Raw genomic sequence first — 27333 nt, 5'->3', positions numbered from 1 at the left:
TTTCGTGATCAGCATGCTTAGTCAGGGACCAGAGATGGAAAAACAAGCACCTGGGACCCGTGGATGCTTTAGCTGGGATGCATGGAGAAATCTGCTGCTGCCCCAGTTAAACCGGCAGTCGCTGTACGTGTATGGCAGCGAAGTGGCTGTGGAGAAAGAACGTATCAGGCAGAGAGAGAAAGGAGTCTTTGTCATTCATCCCTTCAGTCCTTTAAGGTACTTGACTGCTTGATGCTTGTTTTTATTTTATTTTTCATATAATCCATATACTCAGGCACAACAAATAAAACTACTTAAAATTTTTTAGATGTGACTTTTCTGAGGATAAGTAATGTATTTGAGGATCTTTAGAAATTTACAATACAGCTCAAAAGTATATATAATATCCAAGATGGCTCAACAAGACAGTCGTAAATGACCTGAATGAGCCTTTGTATGTATATTTTACATTTCATACAGTATCCTTCTACAGTTATACAATATGTCGAAGGCCAACAGTGCAAAAAAATCTGTTTTATCCAAACATTCTTGTGATGCTTTAAACCTACTTGTTTCTTTTTTTTGTTCAGGAGTTACTACATAATGTGCATGGTGGCCATAACATTTCTGAACCTCATTGGGATCCCGATAGAGATCGCTTTTTTAGATGGCCAAGGTGGAGTGGGCTGGGAGGGATTTAATGTCTTCTCAGATACTCTGTTCCTTGTTGATGTGGGACTCAACTTTCGTATGGGGATTGTTTCCGAGGACAACGAGGTAAATAATATAATATAGTTATAATGTGACTTTCAGTATATTGGGAGATCAGTTTCATTGTGACAAATAAGCATTTATTTTCTGGTCTAATAAGTAAAATGTTGCTAAGTGTTACTTCACACTTGCAGTGAAAGAAAATGGTATATGCTTTAGGCTAGTTTTTATTTAAAGGGTTTTCATGATTAACAATTTCACATATTAATGATTCTATAGGCTTTACTACTGTAGCCTAATAAGAGTACAGCTAGTTAAAGTTATGTATACAATATAATAGTAATTAAGTTTCCTTGATATTTGGTCATTTGGTACAACATAGTTCAGGTTAATGGGGCAGTCTTAAAATACAATAAGTGGAGAGTGAAACATAAAAAGGAATATAATGGATGCATAAAACAGCACAAAGTTATGGTTAAATGATGCAGTGACAGATTTAAATGCACTAAATGATGTCTTGATGAAGCAGGTAAATAAGCAGTGGAATAAGGCTGGGGAATATACTGTACAGCACTACTTAAGCTTATTACTTAGCATGTCGATTTCTATTGTGTTAATTTATTTTTAACCCTGTGTTATTTTGCTACTGCAAGAATATATTCTAAATGTTAAATGTTACTTGACTGTATGATGATTATATTTATACTGATTTTTTAAACTGTGGGTTATAGAAAGGACTGGTTATAAAATTGGAAATTCTAAACCCTGTTATTTGTGTTATTACTGTAAGAAATTAATACATGTGTTTGAACGAGAGGGAAGAACAGTGAGGTTACAGGGGGCTGGAAAGAAGAGTGTCAGCAAGAATCAAAAAGGAAAGCTGTACAAGACAGTAGTGAAACCAGCTATGCTGTATGTGTTAGAGACTGTAGCAGTGAGGAAAAGACATGAGGCAGAGATGGAAGTAGCAGAGATGAGGATGTTGAGGTTCTATTTAGGAGTGACGAGGATGGACAGGATTAGGAACGAGCACATAAGAGGGACAGCTCAGGTTGGCTGTTTTGGGGACAAGGCAGGGGGGGGTTGAATTGAGATTGTATGGACATGTACAGGTGAGGGAGATGATTATATTGGTACCAGGATGTTGGAAATGGAGCTGCCAGAAAAGAGGTCAAGAGGAAGGCCAAAGAGGAGATATATGGATGTGTTAAATGAGGTCATAAAGGTAACAGGTGCGAGAGTAGAGGATGCCAAGGATAGAGTTAGGTGGAAACAGATGATTAGCCGTGGCGACCCCTAACGGGAAAAGATGAAAGTAGAAGAAATAGAAGACTGTCAGAAATAAATGTGTACATCAGCCTTAATGTAGTCTTTTGTATTTGTACAAAATATGTTTTGCTATCATTGCGTAGTTGTATTTACTGTACTGTATGAATATGGTGATAATGATGTATTTGGAGATTTTTTTCAAGTCCTGTTATTGAAATTTACCGAATCTTTTTAGCCAACTATTCAGTTAAACATTTTTCAGGGCAGACTTGATAAAAAGTGAGCCATTGCTACTTCAAAAGTAGATAGTGAATACCTTGAGGATTTCAGCAGTGTGTGCATTTCGTTGTGGTATTTCTGTGACTAATGGAAAGCTTAGACAAGATGGAAATGTGCCTTCTCTCACACAGGACACCATTCTCGATCTGAAATCCATTCGACAAAATTATTTAAAGAGCTGGTTTTTACCGGATATGATTGCAGCATTTCCAGTGGGTTACATCCTCCTAATTGCGGTACGATCTTAATAGTTTAATCTACAGCAAATAGCAAGAAATTAAATTACACAGTTATGTGTGATTTGAATTATGATTCTTTGACATTCATGTTCTTTTATTTCCCAGGATCTACAATATCATGGAGATTCTCCATCCTCTAAAGCCAATAAAATGGTGCGGATTCTTATGTTTGTGCGGATCCTCAGTCTGGTGCGTCTTCTCCGGGTCTCTCGCTTGGTCCGATTCTTTAATGAAGTGGAGAAAGTAAGCTACTTCATGGTTTTTACCAAACTGAAGGCCAGAAATATTACAGTTGTATATTCGTATTGCATACCAGCACCATGATGGCCCATATACATAATTGTTTTTAACCTAAAGTTGAACTTCTTTGAACACCAGGTGTCGAACGCCAACCTGGAGGTGGTTCGAGTGTTGTTCAGAATTCTGTCTCTGTTCATGATGATTTTTCTGCTGTGCCACTGGAATGGTTGTGTGCAGTATTTCGTTCCGATGCTGGAAGAGTTTCCGTCAGACTGCTGGGTCCGTCGTGAAAATCTAATGGTAATTTGATAAGGGATTAGTCACTCATGATAAGAGAGTATGTGACACTCCTAAGTGCTGATTTTACTGATCTCAAATGAGACATGTATTGGTTGCAGCAGTATATAAAAACAAAACGAGTAAACTGAGAATGACAACACATTAAAGATAACAGAATAAAAAGACTTGTGCCCACTGTAGCCTCATATTACTGTTCTTGGCTAAGAGGAGAGAAACCTGTCAGGTTTCATCCACCTCACTGTTTAATGTAGTTCATTCTGAGATGCTTTTCTGCTCAGCACAGTTTGTAATGACTGATTATATGAGTTACATAAGCCTTTTTTTGGTTTGTTTACTTTTTTTTTTTTTTAATAAAAACTGCTAATCAACAATGCTACAGTCAAAGTGATATTTATTTCTCCATTCTGATGTTTGATGTGACCATGAACTGAAGCCCTTGACCTGCATCCCGTATTGTGCTGTTGCAACATGATTGGTGTTCCTGTTAAATTAATATGTGCTGGCATTTATTCATCAGACTTCACTGCATATGAACTTGTGAGAATGTTTAAAGTGTTAAAAACTGCAGCGAAGTGACAGTTAATGTTTAGGAAATCTTCAGATCAGCACAAGAGATTTATCCATGTTAGAGAAATGATTTAAGTGAAGGTTTGTGAAGGAAATTTGATTTTGTTACTTCTTTTATGACTGTTTTAGTTCTAAGAATAATTTAGTTAAATCTGTAAAATTTTTACATGTTTTATTAAGCAAATCTGATCTTTTTCAGAATGCTTCAGTGGGGGAGAAATACTCCTTTGGTGTCTTTCGTGCTCTCTCGCATATGACGGCAATATCATACGGTTCCTCTGATGCGCCAACAAGTAAAACGTTCACTTGTAGTCAGAAAACAAATCAATACATCACTCTTCATGTACCACCATTATTATAAGCATTGAATGAGTATTGTCTTTTGTGCTTGTTGTTGTTGTTTTTATTTTTGTGGCTTGAGATGAGGTAGAGCTGTGGATTGTCATGACCAGCATCATGTCAGGAGCTCTAATGTACACGGTGCTGGTTGCCAACACGGTCTCGCTGATGACTGATGCAGACCTCACAGCTAAAGCATACAATAACAAGGTGAAAAAAACAACGATCAATTTCAATGTTATGAATTCATATCAGGACGTTTTTTTAGAAATTAAATTTCCTCTTATAGTTAAATCATCTGGAAGACTATATGACCTCCATAAAGCTTCCCAAAGAGCTGCGTATCCGCATCTGCAATTACTTCCTGGCTCGCTATGGGGGGAAGTGGTATGATGAAAAGGATATACTAAACTGGGTGTCTTCATCCATTAAAGAGGTATCAATAACTCATTTAACTACTAAATGTCCAATTAGGACATTTTTGTAAGTTTGTAAATATAATTGAATCCATATTTAACATTGTCTCAATTTGTTTTCAGGAGATTTTGATGATTATGTGCTCAGGCCTTGTAAGAAGAGTCCCTATCTTTCGCAACTGTGACACAAGTTTCATCAATGCGATCCTTTTCCATCTGCAGTATGAGGTTTTTCAAGAGGGTGACGTCATTGTGTATCAGAACACCCCTGGCGATCGCATGTTCTTCATCGAGCGGGGACAGGTTCTCGTGGAGACAGAGATTTCTGAGACAGAGCTAAGTGATGGAGGCTACTTTTCTGGTCAGTATGGAGTATGAACTGAGACTGCTTTAGCTACTGTATGGTGTATATTATAATTATTATATATACTATTAAGCACTATTCGGACGTGACTAGTTTTACAGGGGGTCGTTAGAGAAATTTCAGTGTCACAGACGTACTTTGTGATTTTAATCCCGTCCGAATCTGCCATGTCTGTCTTTTTCTCACACGACCTGTGTAAAAATTCCAGCGCAAATTACCTACTGTTTTTCAGCAAAATCGACGCTCCTATGAGAAATCTAATCCCGTCCGAATGCGAATGTCTGTGATTGCCGAAAATGGTTTTTCCAAAACGCGTTTTCTTGTCTGTTTTGGTCAACGTGAACTACCGTATTAACCCTAGCGCACCGGTATTCAAGTCTCTGCTTTCTGCACACCAGTAATGGATGTAAATGCGTTTGCTACCTTGCGAAGAAATATAAAAAAATGAGATCAACAAGAAGAGCCAAATCACGTAAATTGTTAAGACTGGCTACTGTAATATCAGTTTCATGTAAGAGTACTTTCATTTCTATAGTCAATTACATAACGTGAAAATTATATAAAAACGTATTTATTCCAGTGGGTTTATAAGAAGTTCTATATAAAACCATATGATGACCATAGGCAATCCACGCATTCTGGACATGTGGTCTTGTGCAACGCCCACATGTAAAACACAGACACTCCTATCTCCGTAATAAACACAGAGATGTTAGTCCCGTCCGAATCTATACATGAAATGACAGACGTCGGCTGAAAAAAATTCTAACTCTAACGTCGTTTGGAAAACTAGTCCCGTCCGAATAGTGCTTTAGACATAAATATTGTGTGTGTGTATTATGAAAAAAATGCTTTGTGGTTAATTCACTTAAGCCCACACTGAAAATGTGTTATGTTTTTGCCTTTTCTAGAAACATGTCTCTTGACCAGAGAAAAACATCTGGCTACAGTTCGAGCCCAAACTATATGCCAGGTCTTTTCTCTGTCTGTGCAAAGTTTTTACAAAGTGCTCGAAGACTACCCAGAGGTTTTGAAGGATTTGAAGAGAACAACTAAGAAGGCCATAAATGTTATTTGATCTCCTCAAAGATGTATAGACTAGAGGGTCCCAGCATCACATCATGGACTGATACATGAGTCTGATGACATTTAGATTACTCCTTAGGTCCTTTACAGTGAAGATTATTGGATTGGGATCTGATGAAAAATCATATTTATCACACTGGATAGTGCCTGTAAAAAAATACTCTGCTTTTTTTCTGTAGGAAAGAAAAGTTCTTACTTTATGATAATGAACAGCACTCTTTTAATTCTGCTCAGCACAGTTTGCTTTTATTAATTTGAAAAGTGTAACATGCACACATATATAAGAAATACAATGCTTTGATGCCTAAGATTAGATGCATAACTTTTCTTTGGCAATTCTGATCAAAAGTAATCATGCTCAGATTTAGAAACTGTTCGTTTTATTTGTTGCTTATGTTAATAAATGCTTGTTCATATTTTACACAAATCAAATCTGGTGTGCTACCCAAATACACAAACTGTTCCAGAAGCCAGCCTGTGTTTATATTCATATTGGTAATATGAAGCCTGAGGAAAGTTGCACTTCATCTCCATTTTTCCAGGTACCACATAGATAGCAACACTTGTGCCAAGTCCTTCTTGCAGCTTTTTAAACATCCGATTGGCTAGATATAGCCTAGCTTTACCCGGATCTTCTTCTATAGCCGCATAAATTTCAGGTGGTGGGTTTGGGATCTTCCATTCCAGGTCCACTATCAGCTGATGGATGCGAGCTTTATCCAGGGAGGATGGGGTGTCCCTGTGACAGGCCACTACATTAGAATTAGAAGCATCTGAAAAAACAGAGATGAAGTGCTCTAGGCTTAGACAACTGCTTTGCTCTTCATTCTCTCCCTCACCAGCAACAGTGGCCTCTTTCCAGCATGCCACAGGGGGATGTACCATCACAGCCCAGTGTAGCCAGTCATAATTGCGCTCTAAACTTTTTAAAATTTCAGCTGTTTGCTGCTCTGGGCTGTGAGTGCTCCACCGAACCTCCAAGATCTGCTTCTTTACATCATCTTCAGCTTGCTCTCTGAAGTATCCTGAGCAGAGTCCTCCGGTGGATTTCATTTTCCTGTACAATGCCGCCATCCTGTCTGACCAGTTCTTCATCATAAGAGCCTGATCTCTTCCTGTCAAAGAAGCCTCTATAAAAAGGCATAACAGGCCTGTCCCAAGCACAAAATTCACCTGAAAGCAAAAAGCTGGGTTTATTTAAATACATCACTCTTCACAGACATTCACTGTAAAAAATAAATAAATAAATAAAAATTATATATATAATTCAAACAACGGTATTCAAATGACGGTTGAAGACCTACTTATTCATGAAACACTTTAACTAGCACTTCCTTCCCTGTTTGTTGTATGTATGTATATAAAAAAAAAAACTTTGAACAGTGTTTTAGACTCATGGTATCTTAAGCATGTAACCTAGTGCACCAGAGTTAATGTATCCAATGATAGAGACTTAAGCACTTTTGTACTTCGCTCTGGATAAGGGCATCAGCCAAATGCTGTAAATGTATATATATATATATATATATATATATATATATATATATATACACACACACACATATATTTAGGACCCAAACACTGCAATTTGATGGTGCTTTGATTTGAATCCACAACATTCTGATCTGTAAAACAAAGGTTTTACTACTGAACCATAACAACTGAAACTATTAATACCAATTGATTAAAGCACTTCTCATGTTACTGGCAACCCTGGTGCATGATATTGGATGTAAAACTAGAAATATGTATAAATGTGTCATAGCACATATAACATCTTCTCTTCTAAATCCAGAGCGAAAGATGGTTCTTGACCTGCAAGTGAGATAATAAATAAAAGAGAACGAGTTAATCTAATTAAGCCTAATAAATCAGGAGTAAAATCCCTCAGAGAACGCACCAAAGAACCTTACTTTTCCAGGTTGTTCTTTGTATCTCTGTGTGGGAATTTATTCTAGAAAGGTCAAAGTGGTTCTTGGGTAAATTATCAGCTGGTGTTATCAGATATCTTTGCTTTGTTCTTTGTCTTCAGTGACTGCCATTTACTTTGTTATTTACAACTCTGTATTACTATCAAGGTTATCTCGCTTACAGAAATCTTGCCTATAAAATGTATGTAATCACAAGTTATGTTTTTTGTCTAACTGACATTAGAGAACCATCACATTTTGTCATTTATCAAATTTCTTAAAATGCCCCAGGTATGAATAAATGTATGAATGTGTGTGTGTGGTCACCTGTGATACTTTAATATCCCATCATAGGTGTATTCCTGCCTTCTTCTCCATGTCCCCATTGCCCACTGCCTCTTGCCCAGTGTTCCCATTTCCCCCTGCCCAGTGCAACCATTTCACACTACCCAGTTGTCCCATTGGACACTGCCTCCTGCCCACTGTTCCTATTGCCTACTCCTTATTGCCCAGTGTTCCCATTTATGCCTGCCCAATTTTCGAATTGCCCACTGCCTACTTTAAAGTGTTTCCATTGTCTACTGCCACATGCACAGTGTTCTCATTGCCTTCTCTGTCCTCCACAGTGTTCCCATTGCCCGGTGTTCCCATTTCCCCCTGCCCAGTTTTCCATTTACCCACTGCCTTCTTCCTAGTGTTCCCAGCAGAGGCTCTAGCACCACCACAACACTGACCATGATAAATTGATTACTAAAGCTGAATGAAAAAAATTAATTCATGTTTTATACCTTTGACCAAATACTACATATGTACTGACCTTGACACAAAATTCTTTAATCTCCCAGCGCCTCGGCTTACGGTTAAGCACAAGCTTCTCCAACAGGGTGGGCTGATCTGTCAGCACAGAGATGCCCATGATACGACTGTACAATGCTGTCAGCTGTCGCTCCAGTCTGTACTCCTGAACGAAGCGCAGAAAGACTTCTGTTTCACGTTTCGTGAACTCAGCCTGGGCCCTCACTGATGCTCCTAGCTGATTGTAAACTACAGCCAAGTCATTTTCAAGACAGTGGACCTCTTCGTCAGTTAGCAGACCTGGGCCAAAGGAGCTAAGTTCATGATCAATGTGGTCTAAATTCTTTTTCACCAGGTCTAAATCATCAGAGTTAGCACTACCACTCAGATAAGAGAAGATTCCCTCAACAAGCACACGAGTGGTCTGCATGAACCCTACAGGTTCCAGAATTTTCCCAAACAGTGCCATGGCTTCGGCTAGAAGAATATGGATGAACTGATTTGGGAACACAAGCAATAAAAAAAAAATTACAATTATTTATTAATTTAAAAAGTGAACAAAGCTATCTTTTTATCCCTAATTTGAAATGACTGATTAATTTAAAAAGGACATTTATTTAAACAGAGGTAGGAGACTCACCAATGCACAGATGAAGTGAGGTGTGAAATAACCTTCACTTTGGCTCCTGAATTTATACTCCCTCACTAGAACAAATATGGGTTTGATAACAGTTTTTTCTTTAGCTGCCCTTCAAACACCATTTACATTTCAAACAACAGTGGTGCCTTGGAGATTATGTGAATTAGTTGCTTGAGAGTTTTGATGTTTGTTGAAGAACACCTACACAAATAACCATGTTAGTATCATGCTAGTTTTTGACTGGTGAAACTCCATTGTCTCTAATTTGCATAGGCTGTATCCTGTTAATGGTAGAGTTTGGGGGAATCAAATTTAATCAAATTGTTCACTTATGTCAAGCAAGTCAAGCAGGTTTGGTAAATGTGGGTGTAGAAATTTTGTTCTGCTAAGTTAACTTGGTTAATGAATAAAGAAGTCTAATGGCCATTAATTGCATGGCAAAGTCCACACACACCTGCTTAAAAGAACATTATTTGGCATCTTGACATAGTTTGAAGCAAACTGCTGGATGCAGACTTTCAGTGAGCAAACATAAAAACTAAAGAAAATGCCTCAGCTGGTGGAATACACTTAGGATAAGTGGGAAAATGCATGTAAATTAAATCTCAAAAATATACTGGCTGAGACGTACATGCTGGAATGTTTGCAATGGTTCTGGATAATAATTGATGCACTCAATACCAGATTCACCACTAAAATGATTCGCTCGAGTGATTTATGAGTGGACATATGGCTTTCAGTAATCATTTCCATTAGAATAGGAGTAGATACTCTCTGTGTTCCATTGACCAACAGATCTTAAATCAGCCTTTCTTTTCATAGTGTGATAAACCTAAAAAAGCTAAATACATAAAAAAAAGCTAATACATTGAAAGAAGTTTATGGGGTTATTCAACCAAGTGCAAAGATTTAACAAGAAAGACTAAATGAAGAAGGCACAATGTACAATTGTTTTTTTTTTCTGAAGGTGATATAAATATCTTCTCTAATCTATGCCCTCTGTTTGTATGTAACTACTTACCTTTCAGTCCTTTTGGTATCCACTGAGCCCTTCCACTGTTCTGTTGATTTTACTTTCAAGTGTTGAATGTTGTTTTGTTGTAGGTAATGTGATATACTTAACATACAGGAATGTCAGCTCTGAAAATATTAATGAAATCCATCACACAGATGTTTGCATCATTACAAAAGTGTGGGTCCTGTGTATTTTGTGCAAATTTCTTGTGAAAATGCTTGTGAAAAGCAACAATATCAGATAAATTCATGTTCATGTTCACATGCATTCTACAGCTACTTCCCTCTTCTAGCTACTGGCAATACGGAGCATGGCATTGCGGTATGCAGAATCAGCTCAAATAAAATGGATTCTCATTCATGGCCAACTCTCATTTAATTGCATACTGTCATGTGATGTCTAGGGCCTGTTATGGTTATATTGTCATTTATCAAAAAAAATTCTAAAATGTATTGATTCCCAGCAGAATTATCTCAGTTGCAGTGCAGTGCCTTGTAATATAAATTCTAAAATTTAAATTCTACAAAAGAAATAGAATTACTCACCATTATCACAAATAATCTACTACTGTTGTTGCTCAGGTATAAAGAGAGTGCTTGCACTGGAATTCAGTTATATTCAGGGTAAAATGGAAACAGACTTAAGACACACAGTATTACACTGTGTGATTATAGCAGTCTTTTAAGATTAACAATTGTCATATTATATGAGATGGTCCCAAAAAATATTGACCAAATTCTATAACAGAATGTGTAATGTTTTCTATTTCAGATTGTATGATGAAGATCCTCTACCAATAGGCTTGAACAGAAAATTGACTGCAAAAAAGGCTAAATTCTTTAAAGTGAGAATGAAGTAATAAGGATCATTTAAGATTTGAATTAAAATTCCAAAACTTTGTCATCAGCTAACTTTGGTCACAGTGGTACTAAACTGACTGTGAATGAGTATGTTGAAATCAAGTCCAAAACAACAGAGAATTCTTTATAAATATGATACTGACTGTGGGTGACATGGTGGTACCTCATGTAGCTTTGCTGCTTCAGAGTTCCAGGTCTACTGGATTTAATCCTGAGCTCAGGTTTCATCTAGGTTCTCCAGTTTCCTCCCACTGTCTAAAAACATGAATATAGGCAGATTGATTACACTCTGGGGATCGTGTTTTGTGCCTGATGTTACCAGGATTGACTCCAGAGTCATCAATAACTCGGACCAAGATAAAGCAGTAACCAAGTCTGAATTAATCCACAAGGTTTGTGCTGGCGGTAACCACACACTTACTTGTGCAATATTTCTTTATATACAGTTCTATAAACAAGATATTAATATCCTAAATAATATACTACATAAGTGACATTTTGGACACAATATGGCTAAATGTTTTGTTTATCTGTTTTTCCTCTACTAGCAGAAATAGATCCCAAAGAAGCTACACTCACAAGCTAGCTATATTAATGAAAAGTATTTTTTGACATGAAGTAGCTAACTCTACTGAAGTAATGGTTTCAAACTAGGTAATGAAATTTTACATGGCAAACACATATGAGCTGATTGATACACACAATCAATATGTTAAGTTACAAGCAAATAATCCATTAGTACTCTGATCGATAGCTCAATCAGACTGAAAACAAACACCTCAATCAATTCCACTGAGTTAAATGAGTGGTGTAGTACTGAAATAATCTGGTAGAGATAAAAAAATCTATAGCTATGTAAACACAGGAATCTGACTATTTTCTCATTTGGATTAAAAAAATACCGTAAACAGTGGTTGTGGCGTGAATATGACCGACATGAATATCCTAAAATTATTTGGAGTTTTGTTCCAGATAAATACAATGCACATGTAAAGGAATATTTGAATCGGACTGCAATGTTTAGTGTACATCTGAACAGTTCTTTCAGAATCTGTCTTTGGTTTAACTAAAATGGGCGAATGTTCCAAATATTTTCCAAATACAGTTCCACACATTATCCACCCACAGAAAAAAATGAGATATGGCTAAACGTTAAATCAAACTCTCATTGTTCTCACAAGTTCACATTTCCAGCATTTAGCAGACAACCTATTCCAGAGCACCTTACATTTTTTACAACTGAACAATTGAGGGTTCAAGGGCCTTGCTCAGGGGCACAGCAGTGGCATCCTGATGCTTGTGGAAATCGAACTCACAACCTTGGTGGTCCAGCACCTTCACCACTAGGCTACAATAAAAATAATAATATTAATAATAAAATTATGAAATTAATAAAAAATAAATTACACAACATCAAATATATCCAAATTTAATGTTAAGTAAAATTATTTAGCACAAGAATAACACAAGACTTCGAAACACCGAATTCAAACAAGTGACACACTTGTTTTTTCCCCCTACTTTTATTCCATTTTATTGTTAAGTCGTGTTTGATTTGATTGAAAAAATGAAGACTATAAAGCGGAATGAGTGTAAGAACATGTAGCGCTGAATAAAGTTGAACCTGTTGCAGTAAAGCTCCAGGGATTTTATTTCCCTGCTCGGTGTTTCGTCACAACATGGCGACTTGTTCAGGCGCCAGGGTCGATTTAAACGCCGAAAACCTTCAGGTAACAACAGCCCTTTAATATTACACCGTGCTGATTAATGAATACGGTCGTAGATGTGTTAGCTTGTCTTCTGCGTTTATAGTATTTCCCTAATGTTTTCTGGAAAGCCCAAGCTTAACACACTAGGTGTATGGTTATCTAATGAAAGTGCCAGAGGTTCCTCACACCACCGCTATTATATATTTACGAAGGAAGTAGCTAAGCTAACAGGGCTAGCGAATCAAACACTGACTCACGTTTATATTTGGCCCTTTAATTAAACCGTAGCATATACGACGAATGGGTGTGTTTCGCGTGAAAACAACACGTGGGAGTTTTTTTATACATTAAAACTAGAATGACCGTATGAGTTAGCTACGCATCTGTGGTAACGTTAGCTAGCTAGCTAACTAACTAGCAGGGGGTACTGATTTGTGTCCCACAAAGTTTAGTAGCCAACAGCCTAGCTATCCTGTTCTGACATACAGTCAGCTCTGAGGAGTATTTTGAGGCACGAAGGTAGGTTAGAGTGTATTACTGACTCGGGGTAGTCTTTGTAGCTGGAGTTTTAAAACGTAAGGTTTTTAATATTGTTAATGTTTTACACTGAAAAGTGCAGGTTTGTATCACGAGGCGAAGTTTGTTAGTCGTGCATCTGAAACCTAATCATAACCGGTACACTGAACGTCAAAATGACCAGGCAACCGCAACAATATATTAAATGTTATCTCGAAAAGCGTGTAAGCGGATAAAATGGTGAAATGGTGCTTTTGTGTAAGCTTTCGTGTTGTCCTTGTGGTTATTATGCAGCTGTCAGTCAGCACTACTACCTCGAGAGAGTAAAATAAACCTGAAAAATCTTCAGAATAAAACACAACGTGTGTTTCGGGAATGTTTTTGTCCGGAGTTTAATATGAGTTATTAATTAATTCATTCATTCATTAACTTATTTATTTAGCTGCACGTGTTTCGTGTGGTGGCTCTTGGTGTTGCTGTACAGCACGTGGTTGTTATTCTTTCTGTTCAGCACTTTGTTCAAAGGCCTCACATACAGAAGTTACTAAATAACAACACCACCATCCAGTCACTCAGCAGAGTTATTGTAAGGGAAATTATGCCTTATGATATAAGTGCATTTCTTAAACATGCAGTAGAGCACACAAATTCTTTTGCCTTCTTTTTTCTATAAGACAAACTGCACTTAAACTAAGATTGGTACGAGTAGGTAACTGGAGGTGTTGATTTCTCATGAACTACACAATATGGGCAAAAATGTATGGACACCTGACCACTATACCCATGTTAGACCTACTTCTTCAGAGGCACGTAATCTAGCGTTAAAAAAGATGTTGCTCATTTTGCTATATTTTACATTTAAACTGATGGTATTCTTAGTTCGTAGCCTAGTGAACCAGTGTAGATATATTAATTTGTTAGACTTTCAAAGTTTTTCTGGAAGTCACTATGATATGACAAGATATGAGCATCTGCCAAATAAATAAATAAAAATGATTATATAAATGGAAATGGATCATATACAAGTGTGTGCCTTCGAAGAACCACATATCAATTTCATGGTGTCCACATACTTTTGACCAAAATAAAAAATTAACATTAAACATGGCACATTTACAAAGCTGTACTGTACACCCTAATAGCTAAACTTTAGGGGGAAAAAAATAAACTGTACAATTATCTTTGGTACCGTTTTTTTGTTTGTTTTTAAACATGATTTTCCCGTCACAGTCTTAAATCACATGCTGTGAAAAAATTCTTTGGTGGAAACTCGGCTGAGTTTTTAAAAGTAAGCGTGTGAGCGCAGTTACCTTGAAGACGTTTCTGTGTATATATAACTCTGTTTCTCCAGGACCGTGGTTGGGAACCTGAGCTTTAAGCTGGTGTTCTCAACACCAGTCCTGGGGATAAAATTTGTTCATGATTATCTAATCACCTTAATCAGCCATGTTGGCCGCAGATGGTTTGTCCAATCTTATCTACAAAGCCAATGCATCTGCAGTTTTTTATACCAGCCAAGCAGCAGATACACACATTGTTCTAGACATGTAATCAGTTGATCCTGGTCTTTAATCGATCATCAGCTGTAGCTCCTGATTGGTTGGAATGAACATGTACAGCTAAGAGGAACAGACCCTTTTGATGTAAATGCAAATCACAGCTTAGCCTACTGCTGACAATTAAAATAAGATACAGTTTCACATTGCTTTATAGAGATTATTAATTTTTTTTTTCCTATCAAACTTGACCAATCTTGGTTTTTCCAACCATATTTACCTTCACGTGACCAATGTAAGCCAAAGGTTCAAAGGACGCGCTGTTTAACATACCTTGTGATATCTTCTCACAGGAAATGCTTCAATTTATTTTAATTTATTTTATTCTTTTGGGTGAGAAGGTGCCTGTTGATATTAAAGCCAGCTTTATTATTGTTAATTCTTATTACAAACATGTTGAGTAAAGAACAGAGTATAGTTCCTTCAGGAAACTGTGCTATATTTATCTTGAAACAGCACCCAGAAAATTAGGCTATATACAACACTAGAGTATACAAACATTAAGCGCAAGACAGTCAAGTCTAGACAGTACACACATTATTACAGTGCACAGTAATAGACTTTTACTTGTCAGAAGTGCAGACGATGTTTACATGTTAGAGAGGCATTTGCAAATCAAACACGGTGCAGCAGCATCACAGACAACGAACCCAGACATTCTCATGAGTTTTGCTTGTGTTTCCTCTGACAGTACGGCGCTAACATGATGGAGACTACTGGAGTTTGTGGAATTGAAGCAGCTACACGTGGCCTTGTGGAGGGTAGCAGTTCCCATCCAGTTAGTGTGATCCCTTCTCCAGACAACTTTGGGGAGTTTGGAGGACTGATTAACACCTGCTGCAACGAAGAGGTACGAGGGGAGACACCCGGAAGAGAAGACTGCCGGATTGATCCTCTTGAAGGAGAACTGGAATCAAGCGGCGATCAGAACAAGGACCAAAATATGTTTGGTGGGTGTTGAGAATTCTGAACCAATGTTCAGGTTGCTCAGTTCCTTATTTTAGATCAGACAGAAGTGGCTAGATTTCTATTGTTTTGTTTAGAAGTTTTGATATCCTAGTAGCAAGTGACTTTTATTTCGCTCTTTTACATTAATTCAGGAAAAGAGGTGCTGTTACTGATGCAAGCTCTTCACACTTTATCCACTCCTGAGGAGAAACTCGCTGCTCTTTGCAAAAAGTATGCTGACCTGGTAAGTGCCTATAGCTCTCACTGCTAGTCTTTTGGTCTAACTATATGGTGTGCTGCAATAGCAGTAATATACAGGAATACACATAATCACAGATTCTCTTTGACAGCTAGAAGACAGCCGCAGTATGCAAAAGCAAGTGAAAGTGTTGCAGAAGAAGCAGGCGCAGGTCCTGAAAGAGAAGATCCATCTTCAGAGTGAACACAGCAAGGCTATCCTAGCTCGGAGCAAACTCGAAAGCCTTTGCAGGGAACTGCAACGGCACAACAAGACCTTGAAGGTGCTGCATCATTCTTGTGCTGGTTATGGATTGTTGCACATTCATACAAATATTGGCTTTGTAATAGTTAGCAGAGAAACTTTGAAATATCGCTGATATCCACACTTCTTGATTTGTTCGGCAGGAGGAGAACGCCCATCGGTTCAGAGAATACGAAGAACGGCGTAAGGAGGCCACACTACACTTTCAGATGACTCTGAATGAGATCGAAATGCAGATGGAGCAGCACAATAACCACAACACCAAGCTGAGGCAGGAGAACATGGAGCTGGCTGAGAAACTCAAGAAGCTCATTGAGCAGTATGAGCTGCGGGAGGAAGTGAGTAAAATCTTTCATGCAGATCAGCCTCCTAGGTTCACTCAGCACAAGTTATATACAGCACCAGAACTCATATGTAAGACGTTACCAGATAAGAAAATGTGGTGATTTGAGACATGTCTAGTCATGACCTGATAGACTTCCAGGACTAACAGGATGTACAAAGAAATCTGAAATGTGTGCTGTGATGCCAGTGCTGCAGAAATTGAGGAGCTTATGCATTGGGATGTCATTCAAAATCTAGTATATGTATTAATCTTATTATGACGTGTTCTTATGCACATGTAGGCTGCCTGCTTTAAAGCCCAAGAGCAAGTAAATATACCCAGGCAATCTGTTGCATCCCAAGTGAAGGATTTATATCCAGAGAGTCCAGAAACATATTTCAGTAATCACTCAATTCTGAAGATTTTTTTAGTAATATTTCGCAAGGTTTTACTCCCCTCATTTCAGCTGCTGTCTGTAAAATCTCTACAGCAGGAACAGCTCCTCTCTCTGTGGTAACCCTCAGGCTCTGTAGGTGGTACTTGTACTTGTTATTGCAGTGTTTTTATAATGGCAGGTCTGAGTATAACACATTTTTTCCAGCACATTGACAAAGTGTTCAAGCAGAAGGAGCTTCAGCTGCAGCTGGTTGATGCAAATATTCAGAGGATGGCTGAGCTAATGAGAGAAGAGGAGGAGAAGCAGCAGAGAGAGAGAGAACTTGTGAGTAACAACAGACCAGAACAGACATTTGAAATAAAACATTCATATTTCTTGATATGGGCTAAAGGAAAACACTTCTTATTTATATCAGTAGTTAAACGATTCATTTCTGAATTATTGGCACCCTGGGCTGGGTGGGGGGAGTCATTACAATATCAGTGCTTTTTCCCTGTTCCAATTAGATTTTTCATGTTAAGTCCACCTGAAGGTGTTTATGTAGCATTCATCCATGATTCTATAAATCAGTGATCAGCTTGGGGAAGATAGACTACACAAATGAAATGAGTAAACCTCTATAAAACAGGCAACACCTTTATCTGTAGAAAACTGTAAACGCTCATATACACTGATAGACAGTAATTAAAGTTTACAACAAACAGATCTGTAATGAACTGTACTGGAAAAGAATGCAAGTGTATTTGGCCCCACGTACAGTGAAGAGGATGGTCTAGAGGAAAAGATTTCTCCAACTGGCGATTAGATGATTAGACACTTCCTACTTGCCAGAAAAAACTACCAGCCCTTTCTTCCATCTAATAAATCTTGATTAAAACTTGGTTGCCTCTTCCAGGAAACTACAGATGGAATCAAGGTTTTTCCACACACACACACACCTATCGGGCATAACATTATGACCACTGACAGGTGAAGTGAATAACACTGATTATCTCTTCATCACAGCACCTGTTAGTGGGTGGGATATGTTAGGTAGCAAGTAAACGTTTTGTCCGCAAAGTTGATCTCCAAAACTGCAGCTCTTGTGTGGTGTTTCCAGTTTGCAGTGGTTAGTATTTATCAAAAGTGGTCCAAGGAAGGAACAATGGTGAACCGGCAACAGGGTTATGGGCAGCCATGGCTCAATGGTGCTCTTGGAGAGCGAAGGCTGGCCCGTGTGGTCCAAACCAAAAGACGAGCTACTGTAGCTTAAATTGCTAAAGATGATTGCAGGAAGAAGTATACTGGTTCTGATGGAAAGGTGTCTGAGTACACAGTGCATAACAGTTTGTTGCATATGGGGCTGAATATTAATTAATGGTTACTAATACTAAAGGTGTGCCAATAATTATGGACTAGACTGTTAACTTACTTTTGAATGTTTTGTGATCTTAACAAAATACAAGAAAACTTACCTTCATGTTGGTGGTGCTGCAGCTTCATCACTCAGTAATGCATCACCATGCCTCTGTTTGTTCTTCAGCTCCTCAAAGATGCAACAGAATCAAGACATAAATGCGAGCTGATGAAGGAGAAGGAGCTTCAGTTGAAGCAGAAGCTGATTCTTTACATGGACAAATTCGAAGAGTTTCAGACAACCCTTGCTAAGAGCAACGAAGTGTTCACATCCTTCAGACAGGAGATGGAGAAGGTCTGTTGTATTTCTCTAATGCATTTTCTTCTGCTGTTGGTTTTACACGAAAGGCGTTGTTATTAAGTACTGACTCTTTTCCTTCTGTTGGATTGCTCTATGATGCACAGATGACCAAGAAAATCAAGAAGCTTGAGAAGGAGACCACTCTTTGGAGGACCAAATGGGAGACTAACAACCAGACCTTACTGCAGATGGCTGAAGAGGTGAGAAATCATGCTTGATAGAGTAGTTTAGAAAAGCAGGTCTACAGAACACAGTAAGTTTTTTTTATCTGGGAGCTGTCTGTAAATCACAAAACAAAAGGTGAGGTATATAGTGTAAACCATGGCACCAACAGCTTCTCGGTTAGCAAAGTTTGGCCTGTTTCCAGCATCAAAATTTACTAAACTTGAGTGGGTGGGGGAGAGTGCGTGTGGTGGGGAGAGTGCGTGTGGTGGGGAGAGTGCGTGTGGTGGGGAGAGTGCGTGTGGTGGGGAGAGTGCGTGTGGTGGGGAGAGTGCGTGTGGTGGGGAGAGTGCGTGTGGTGGGGAGAGTGCGTGTGGTGGGGAGAGTGCGTGTGGTGGGGAGAGTGCGTGGGGGGGGGGATAGTGCGTGTGGGGGGGAGCGTGCGTGTGGGGGGGAGAGTGCGTGTGGTGGGGAGAGTGCGTGTGGTGGGGAGAGTGCGTGTGGTGGGGAGAGTGCGTGTGGTGGGGAGAGTGCGTGTGGTGGGGAGAGTGCGTGTGGTGGGGAGGAGAGTGCGTCTGTGGTGGGGAGAGTGCGTGTGGTGTGTGTGGGGGGGAGAGAGTCTGTGCTGGGGGGGGAGAGTGTGTGGGGGGGAGAGTGTGTGTGTGTGGGGGAGAGTGTGTGGGGGGGAGTGTGTGTGTGTGGGGGGAGTGTGTGTGTGTGGGAGTGTGTGTGTGTGGGGGGAGAGTGTGGGGGGGGGAGTGTGTGTGGGTGTGGGGGGGAGTGTGTGTGGGGTGGGGTGGGGGGGAGTGTGTGTGGGGGGGGAGAGTGTGTGTGTGGGGGGAGAGTGTGTGTGGGGGGAGAGTGAGTGTGTGGGGGGGGGAGAGTGTGTGTGTGGGTGGGGGGGGGTGGGTGGGGGTGTTGGGGGGAGGTGGGTGGGGGGGAGTGGTGTGTGGGGTGGTGGAGTGTGTGGGTGTGTGTGTGGGGGGGGTGTGTGGTGTGGGGAGGTGGTGTGGTGGTGTGTGGTGGGGGAGTGTGTGTGTGTGGGGGGGGGTGTGTGTGGTGTGGGGAGGTTGTGTGTGTGGGGGGAGGGGTTGTGTGGGGTGGTGGGGGTGTGGGGGGTGTGGTGTGTGGGGGGGTGTGTGGTGTGGGGGGTGTGTGGGGGTGTGGGGTGTGTGTGGGGGGGTGGGTGTGGGTGAGTGGGGGTGGGTGGGGGGGGGGGTGTGGGGGGGTGGGGGGGTGTGGGGGGGTGGGTGGGGGTGGGGTGGTGTGGGTGGGGGTGGGGTGGGTGTGTGGGGGGGTGGTGTGGGGGGGGAGTTGTGTGTGTGTGTGGGATGTTGGGGTGTGGGGTGTGTGGTGGTGGGGGGTGGTGTGTGGGGGTGTGGTTGTGGGTGTGTGTGTGTGTGTGAGTGTGAGTGTGTGTGTGTGTGTGAGAGTGTGTGTGTGTGTGTGGGAGAGTGTGTGTGTGTGTGTGTGGGAGAGTGTGTGTGTGTGTGTGGGAGAGTGTGTGTGTGTGTGTGGGAGAGTGTGTGTGTGTGTGTGGGAGAGTGTGTGTGTGTGTGTGGGAGAGTGTGTGTGGGAGAGTGTGTGTGTGTGGGAGAGTGTGTGTGTGTGGGAGTGTGTGTGTGTGTGGGAGAGTGTGTGTGTGTGGGAGTGTGTGTGTGTGTGGGAGAGTGTGTGTGTGTGGGAGAGTGTGTGTGTGTGGGAGAGTGTGTGTGTGTGGGAGAGTGTGTGTGTGGGAGAGTGTGTGGGGGGGAGAGTGTGTGTGTGGGAGTGTGTGTGTGGGGGAGAGTGTGTGGGGGGGAGTGTGTGTGGGGGGGAGAGGTGTGCTGTGTGGGAGGTGTGTGTGTGTGGGGGGGGGGGGGGGGGGTGTGTGGGGGGGCGTGTGGGGGGGGGGGTGTGTGGGGAGGTGTGTGTGTGGGAGGGTGTGGGGTGTGGTGGTGTGGGGTGTGTGTGGGGGGGGTGTGTGTTGGGGGAGGTGTGTGTGTGGGTGTGGGTGTGTGGAGTGTGTGTGTGTGGGGGGTTGTGTGGGGGGGGGGGGTGTGGGGGGGGGGGGTGTTTGGGTGTGTGGGGGTGTGGTGGTTGGGGGGTGTGGGGTGGTGGGGGGTGTTGTGTGGGGGGGTGTGTGTTGGGGGGGGTTTGTGGTGTTGGGGGTGTTGTGTGTGTGTGGAGTGTGTGTGTGTGGGGGGGTGTGTGTGTGTGGTGGGGTGTGGTGGGGGGTGTGTGTGGGGGTGTGGTGGGATGTTGTGGATTTTGTGTGTGGGGGTGTTGTTGGTGGGTGTTGTGGTTGGTTGGTGGTGTTTGTGTGGGAGATGTTTTGGTGATTTGGGGAAGTTTTTTTTTGAGTGTTTGTGGGGATTTGTGGGATTTGTTGTGTGGTGTGTGGTGGTGGGGGAGTGTGTGTGGGGGTGTATGTGGTGTGTGTGGTGGGTGTGTTGGGGGATGTGTTGTGGGGTGTGGGGTGTGGTGGGTGTTGTGGGGTGGTGTGTGTGGGGGGGTGTGGGTGGTGTGGTGGGGGTGTGTGTGTGGGGGGAGGTGTGTGGGGGGGGGAGAGTGTGTGGTGTGGGGGGAGTGGTGTGTGGGGGGGAGTGTGTGTGGGTGTGTGGTGGGGGGGTTGTGTGTGTGTGTGTGGTGGGGGGGAGTGTGTGTGTGGGTGGGGGTGGTGTGTGGTGGGGGTGTGTGTGTGTGTGTGGTGGGGGAGTGTGTGTGTGGTGGGTGTGTGTGTGTGGGGGTGTGGTGGGGGTGTGTGTGTGTGGTGGGGGTGTGTGTGTGTGGTGGGGGAGTGTGTGTGTGTGTGGTGGGAGTGTGTGTGTGTGTGGTGGGAGTGTGTGTGTGTGTGTGTTGGGAGTGAGTGTGTGTGTGTGTGTGTGGGCGAGTGTGTGTGTGTGGGGGGGGGAGTGTGTGTGGGGGGGAGAGTGTGTGTGTGGGGGGGAGTGTGTGTGTGGGGGGGGAGTGTGTGTGTGTGTGGGAGTGTGTGTGTGTGGGAGAGTGTGTGTGTGTGGGAGAGTGTGTGTGTGTGTGTGGGAGAGTGTGTGTGTGTGTGTGGGAGAGTGTGTGTGGGAGAGTGTGTGTGGGAGAGTGTGTGTGGGAGGGGGTGTGGGTGTGTGTGGGAGGGGGTGTGTGGGGAGAGTGTGTGTGTGTGTGGGGGGGGAGTGTGTGTGTGTGTGGTGGGGGAGTGTGTGTGTGGGGGGGAGTGTGTGTGGGAGTGTGTGTGTGTGTGGTGGGGGAGTGTGTGTGTGGTGGGGGAGTGTGTGTGTGTGTGTGTGTGTGGTGGGGGAGTGTGTGTGTGGTGGGGGAGTGTGTGTGTGTGTGTGGTGGGGGAGTGTGTGTGTGTGTGTGGTGGGGGAGTGTGTGTGTGTGTGTGGGAGAGTGTGTGTGTGTGGGAGAGTGTGTGTGTGTGGGAGAGTGTGTGTGTGTGGGAGAGTGTGTGTGTGTGGGAGAGTGTGTGTGTGTGTGGGAGAGTGTGTGTGTGTGGGAGAGTGTGTGTGTGTGTGTGTGGGAGAGTGTGTGTGCGTGTGTGTGTGGGAGAGTGTGTGTGGGAGTGTGTGTGTGTGTGTGGGAGAGTGTGTGTGTGTGTGTGGGAGAGTGTGTGTGTGTGTGTGGGAGAGTGTGTGTGTGTGTGTGGGAGAGTGTGTGTGTGTGTGGGAGAGTGTGTGTGTGTGTGGGGGGAGTGTGTGTGTGTGTGTGTGTGGGAGAGTGTGTGTGTGTGTGTGGGAGAGTGTGTGTGTGTGTGGGAGAGTGTGTGTGTGGGAGAGTGTGTGTGTGTGTGTGTGTGGGAGAGTGTGTGTGTGTGTGTGGGAGAGTGTGTGTGTGTGTGTGGGAGAGTGTGTGTGTGTGTGTGGGAGAGTGTGTGTGTGTGTGTGGGAGAGTGTGTGTGTGTGTGTGGGAGAGTGTGTGTGTGTGTGTGGGAGAGTGTGTGTGTGTGTGTGGGAGAGTGTGTGTGTGTGTGGGAGAGAGTGTGTGTGTGTGTGGGAGAGTGTGTGTGTGTGTGTGGGAGAGTGTGTGTGTGTGTGTGGGAGAGTGTGTGTGTGTGTGGGAGAGTGTGTGTGTGTGTGGGAGAGTGTGTGTGTGTGTGGGAGAGTGTGTGTGTGTGTGTGGGAGAGTGTGTGTGTGTGTGTGGGAGAGTGTGTGTGTGTGTGTGGGAGAGTGTGTGTGTGTGTGTGGGAGAGTGTGTGTGTGTGTGTGGGAGAGTGTGTGTGTGTGTGTGGGAGAGTGTGTGTGTGTGTGGGAGAGTGTGTGTGTGGGAGAGTGTGTGTGTGTGTGTGGGAGAGTGTGTGTGTGTGTGTGGGAGAGTGTGTGTGTGTGTGTGTGGGAGTGTGTGTGTGTGTGTGTGGGAGTGTGTGTGTGTGTGTGTGTGTGTGTGTGGGAGTGTGTGTGTGTGTGTGTGGGAGTGTGTGTGTGTGTGGGAGTGTGTGTGTGTGTGGGAGTGTGTGTGTGTGTGGGAGAGTGTGTGTGTGTGTGGGAGAGTGTGTGTGTGTGTGGGAGAGTGTGTGTGTGGGAGAGAGTGTGTGTGTGGGAGAGTGTGTGTGTGTGTGTGGGAGAGTGTGCGTGTGTGTGAGGGAGAGTGTGCGTGTGTGTGAGGGAGAGTGCGCGTGTGTGTGAGGGAGAGTGCGCGTGTGTGTGAGGGAGAGTGCGCGTGTGTGTGAGGGAGAGTGCGCGTGTGTGTGAGGGAGAGTGTGCGTGTGTGTGTGGGAGAGTGTGCGTGTGTGTGTGGGAGAGTGTGCGTGTGTGTGTGGGAGAGTGTGCGTGTGTGTGTGGGAGAGTGTGCGTGTGTGTGTGGGAGAGTGTGTGTGTGTGTGGGAGAGTGTGTGTGTGTGGGAGAGTGTGTGTGTGTGGGAGAGTGTGTGTGTGTGGGAGAGTGTGTGTGTGTGTGTGGGAGAGAGTGTGTGTGTGTGTGGGAGAGTGTGTGTGTGTGGGAGAGTGTGTGTGTGTGGGAGAGAGTGTGTGTGTGTGTGGGAGAGAGTGTGTGTGTGTGTGGGAGAGAGTGTGTGTGTGTGTGGGAGAGAGTGTGTGTGTGTGTGGGAGAGAGTGTGTGTGTGTGTGGGAGAGAGTGTGTGTGTGTGTGGGAGAGTGTGTGTGTGTGTGTGGGAGAGTGTGTGTGTGTGTGTGGGAGAGAGTGTGTGTGTGTGTGGGAGAGAGTGTGTGTGTGTGGGAGAGAGTGTGTGTGTGTGTGGGAGAGAGAGTGTGTGTGTGTGGGAGAGAGTGTGTGTTTAGTCTACAGTTAAACAAAAAAAAGATAATGTATAATAAATTCTATAGATAACGTGTGTTTATCAGCTATATCAATAAGGATTTTTAGTACACTAAACCAATTTTGCAATAAAATAATTATTGGATGGAAACACACATCAAAAATCAAATCAAATTTTGTCACATACCACTGCAGTTGCACGCCACGTCTCCTACAGCATGACAGCGTAGTTTAACCTTGAGCCTGTAAACATTAAAACATGTCAGTGATGTGATTATGATTACTGTTTATTAACTCATTTTTGTAGAAAACTGTTCGAGATAAACAGTACAAGGTTCTCCAGGGGAAACTTGAGCGCCTGGAGAAGCTGTGCAGAGCCCTGCAGAGGGAACGTGACGATCTGAGCCAGAAGCTAGGAGTTCTCCAGGGCCCAGCAAAGGATCCTGAAGAGGAGGGGACGGGACCTCCAGACCCCCAGCCAGAGAAGGCTTTCAGTCTGCATGAGAATGTAGGGATGGATGGAGAGCTAGAGGGAGAAATGGAATGTTTGGCTCCTGAGACAGAGAAGCTGGCACTGCAGCCACAGACTGAGGAGTCTTCAAGAGAGCATCTTAATGATGACTGAGCCGGGCTCGTTGAGGGACGATTTCTTTTTTTTTTTTTTTTTTTTTATTTTTTTTTTGTGGAGGTATATATTTTTGTGTAATAGTTAATAACAAACAAAAAAAAAACATTATTAGTATGACAACAGCTTTGTACATCAGTGATTGGCTTTGCGAAGAGCACTTTTTACTCGCTTTTTCTACCACGTGTATTTTTCTTAGGAAACAGTCACGTGGTCCAGCAGTGACGACAGCTTTAGCGTCCCACACATTTCTTCTTCTTTCTGTTCTCCCCTTCCTGCTAATCTGTATCATTAACAACAAAAAAAATCTGAAAATCAGAGAATAGTGTAGCTTTCAGATCCGGCTTCTAGTAGTATTTGAAATAAAAGAATTCGGATGCATAAATATCTGTAGTTAACTAACCAACTGTGTCTAATTAGCAGTGCAGTTGCAGGGCGTTAATGAAAAGCATGAGCATGATCGGGTTTCTAAGAAGGACTGATAGGACCTGTTCTTCCATTTAAATAGAAATTTACAGCTCTTAATGTCCTAGTATTTCCTAGATGTCTTAATGTCCTAGAGTCTAAACTGCCTGGATCTTTTCTTTTCAACATGGGATACTTGGAACTAAGGGCTAGTTTGACTAGTTTAAGGCTGCTATGAACACAGTATGTGAAATGTCAGGACTACTTTGACAATTTCAGATAGCATCAAAGCCGTGGTTTCTGTACACCCGTTTGTAAAAGGGACTGCAGCTCGTCTTTTTCTAATACACTTTATCGGAAACTCCTACCATTGTACATTTACTACAGCTTGTTTACAATAACAAAGGGTTCCTTTGTGTGCATCACGGTACAGTAAGGAACATACCTTTAAAACTTGACATTCGGATTGTGTAGGGAAAGCTACATGATAGAAATGTGGTTTATAATCTAATCATAGGAAATGCAGTTCTTTTGATCAAACTTATTTCTTTGTAAATCTATGGTCTTGTGCCCAAGCAGTTAGACTAATATAAAATACTTAAATATTAATGACTAAAATTTACCCAATAAAACCGAACCAGTCCAACTTGAGCTTTATTGGTTTCTGGACACTTTAATGGATCAACCAATCGACTTAATAGAGTGGATTTTTTAAGTCAGTGACAAAATGCCAAATTTAGTTGACCATATTATTGTAATGACTTGAAATAAGCATTTAATATTTGGTTTCATGTTTCTTAAAATCATATGATGTGAAGCATTTGATTAACTTGTTACACTTGAGAATTTTCATTATCTGTTAATGAAACTTTTAGATATTAGATATTTTAGCCATTTGCAATAGCTGTCTTTACTTATGCACTGCACTTCTAATACAACAGTTTTCCACTATAACCGGAAATAAAACTGTCTGAAATTCATTTTTGCTTAAGTTCAGAAGAGGCCTTGACATTGTTGATACTTGACAGGAAATAATGAATGTTTTTTTTTTTTTTCCTCCCCCGAGGTAATAAAAAGTGCAAACGCTATTGTTCTGTAGCTGTTGCTAATTATATGAATGTCCCATGTTAAAAATTTATGCAAACTTAAGGCACATTTGCTTAGCTGATTCTAATTTTGTAGTCGTTAAACGGGAGAACAGGGTGTTTGAGAAAGTCACCTCAGGTCCATATTGCGCCACCAACATTCCACAATTATTTGACTTTAACACATTCCTGTATTTTGGCACAGCTTATTAAATGGCTCCCTATTCATCAGCATGGTCAGTGGAATACAATTGTTTTAGGATTTTACTTTTTAAAATCTTTTTTTGAACTTCGAAAACAAATGTGGGCAGCTTGAACATAGTAAAAATTAAAGTGATTTGTTTAGCAGAAGAAATTCTGGACCCTCACCAGTCTCTGACTCGGTTTAGGAAAGACTTTATTGCACCACTGACTGGTCCCTTTGCTTGAATTTGTATTAGAAATTTGAATGTTTTAATGCTCTTAAGATAAAATATCACGTTCCTGGTATGTGTGACTTTTGGCTTCTCTTTGTTATGATTAACCCAGTATGCAGCGAGGTTTAGTTTGTAATTGAGGACAATTTGGTGTTTTTGGTACTGCCAAGTGTGAAGAGTGTCGCTTATTTACGTTGCTGTTGCACCAGTTTGATTCTCAGGTTATGCAAGAAATCTACCTCCACAGGCAAAACTAACTGTGAAAGAGGCTAAAGGCAGCAATTGCTATGTTTTACCCCCATCCCTTAACTGAATCTGTGTCACCTCCGAGACCGAATGCTATTGTAGCCATGTCTTGCTTTTCAATAAAATGTTTTGTAGATTTTTCTGATTCTCAGCGTGATTTCATTTTTTACTTACATTTCAGCTGATCTAATATACTCCTTAAGCACAGGAGATCAAAATGCATGCTTTCCGATTAACAGACTAATGTAATTTACTAAATGGGAGACTGGAGTACTGTTTTTAAATCGGTGGCAATTTAATGTAGACTGTTGTCAAAGAAGGTCTCTTTTACAAGGGTCATTGGTTTATATTGGTAAATATAGGCAGTGGTGGATCAAGTGGTTAAGGCTCTAGGTTGTTGCTTGAAGAATCAGGGTTTAAGCCCCAGCACTGCCAAGCTGCCACTGTTGGGCCCTTGAGAAAGGGGTGCTCCAGGGTTGCTGTATCATAGCTGCGCCTGCGCTCTAACCCTAACCTCAGAAGAAAAGAATTCCACTGTGCTGTAATGT

At 42.1% G+C, this 27333-nt stretch overlaps 3 protein-coding genes and 1 long non-coding RNA gene across 5 annotated transcripts; 2 read left to right on the top strand and 2 right to left on the bottom strand.

The window, feature by feature from the left end:
* The first annotated feature begins 13 nt into the window (after positions 1–13).
* hcn5 (hyperpolarization activated cyclic nucleotide-gated potassium channel 5) lies at positions 14–5894 on the top strand. The gene is made up of 10 exons (XM_060880420.1): positions 14–216; positions 570–756; positions 2370–2474; positions 2583–2720; positions 2856–2996; positions 3784–3877; positions 4006–4133; positions 4213–4359; positions 4463–4700; positions 5615–5894. Exons 1-10 carry the CDS (start codon positions 14–16, stop codon positions 5779–5781), a joined length of 1548 nt encoding a protein of 515 aa, XP_060736403.1. The 3' UTR covers positions 5782–5894.
* Positions 5895–6088: 194 nt separating this feature from the next.
* On the bottom strand, positions 6089–9276 carry LOC132851494 (uncharacterized). Its single transcript, XM_060878413.1, has 3 exons — positions 9135–9276; positions 8517–8990; positions 6089–6962 (listed from the first exon to the last, which is right to left on the bottom strand). Exons 2-3 carry the CDS (start codon positions 8961–8963, stop codon positions 6231–6233), a joined length of 1179 nt encoding a protein of 392 aa, XP_060734396.1. The 5' UTR covers positions 8964–8990; positions 9135–9276; the 3' UTR covers positions 6089–6230.
* Positions 9277–11159: 1883 nt separating this feature from the next.
* On the bottom strand, positions 11160–13107 carry LOC132851489 (uncharacterized). Its single transcript, XR_009649031.1, has 3 exons — positions 12634–13107; positions 12238–12357; positions 11160–11264 (listed from the first exon to the last, which is right to left on the bottom strand). It is a non-coding gene; the product is annotated as an uncharacterized LOC132851489 (long non-coding RNA).
* On the top strand, positions 12589–26925 carry txlng (taxilin gamma). Of its 2 annotated transcripts, none has more exons than XM_060878384.1 (9): positions 12589–12739; positions 15482–15740; positions 15891–15982; positions 16089–16259; positions 16384–16578; positions 17167–17286; positions 18485–18652; positions 18763–18858; positions 24316–26925. In XM_060878384.1, exons 1-9 carry the CDS (start codon positions 12689–12691, stop codon positions 24631–24633), a joined length of 1470 nt encoding a protein of 489 aa, XP_060734367.1. In that variant the 5' UTR covers positions 12589–12688; the 3' UTR covers positions 24634–26925. The 2 variants fall into 2 exon arrangements, with proteins under 2 accessions (XP_060734367.1, XP_060734375.1); XM_060878392.1 differs by lacking the exon at positions 12589–12739 and adding an exon at positions 13097–13237.
* The last annotated feature ends 408 nt before the right edge of the window (positions 26926–27333 follow it).

This window comes from Tachysurus vachellii, chromosome 1 (genome assembly GCF_030014155.1).
Source record: "Tachysurus vachellii isolate PV-2020 chromosome 1, HZAU_Pvac_v1, whole genome shotgun sequence".
NCBI classification, from domain to species: Eukaryota; Metazoa; Chordata; class Actinopteri; order Siluriformes; family Bagridae; genus Tachysurus; species Tachysurus vachellii.
Note: the sequence above shows the minus strand (reverse complement) of the source record. Positions and strands in the feature narration are given on the sequence as shown.

Bases quoted from the DNA above. Each gene is read 5' to 3' on its own strand.
- txlng (XM_060878384.1), top strand. From the start codon at position 12,689: ATGGCGACTTGTTCAGGCGCCAGGGTCGATTTAAACGCCGAAAACCTT. The intron at 16,260-16,383 runs GTGCTGCATCAT...TTTGTTCGGCAG, and splicing joins GGCACAACAAGACCTTGAAG to GAGGAGAACGCCCATCGGTT. The intron at 16,579-17,166 runs GTGAGTAAAATC...CATTTTTTCCAG, and splicing joins AGTATGAGCTGCGGGAGGAA to CACATTGACAAAGTGTTCAA.
- hcn5 (XM_060880420.1), top strand. From the start codon at position 14: ATGCTTAGTCAGGGACCAGAGATGGAAAAACAAGCACCTGGGACCCGT. The intron at 217-569 runs GTACTTGACTGC...TTTTTTGTTCAG, and splicing joins CATCCCTTCAGTCCTTTAAG to GAGTTACTACATAATGTGCA. The intron at 4,701-5,614 runs GTCAGTATGGAG...TGCCTTTTCTAG, and splicing joins TGATGGAGGCTACTTTTCTG to AAACATGTCTCTTGACCAGA.
- LOC132851494 (XM_060878413.1), bottom strand. From the start codon at position 8,963: ATGGCACTGTTTGGGAAAATTCTGGAACCTGTAGGGTTCATGCAGACC. The intron at 6,963-8,516 runs GTCAGTACATAT...TTTTGCTTTCAG, and splicing joins TTAAAGAATTTTGTGTCAAG to GTGAATTTTGTGCTTGGGAC.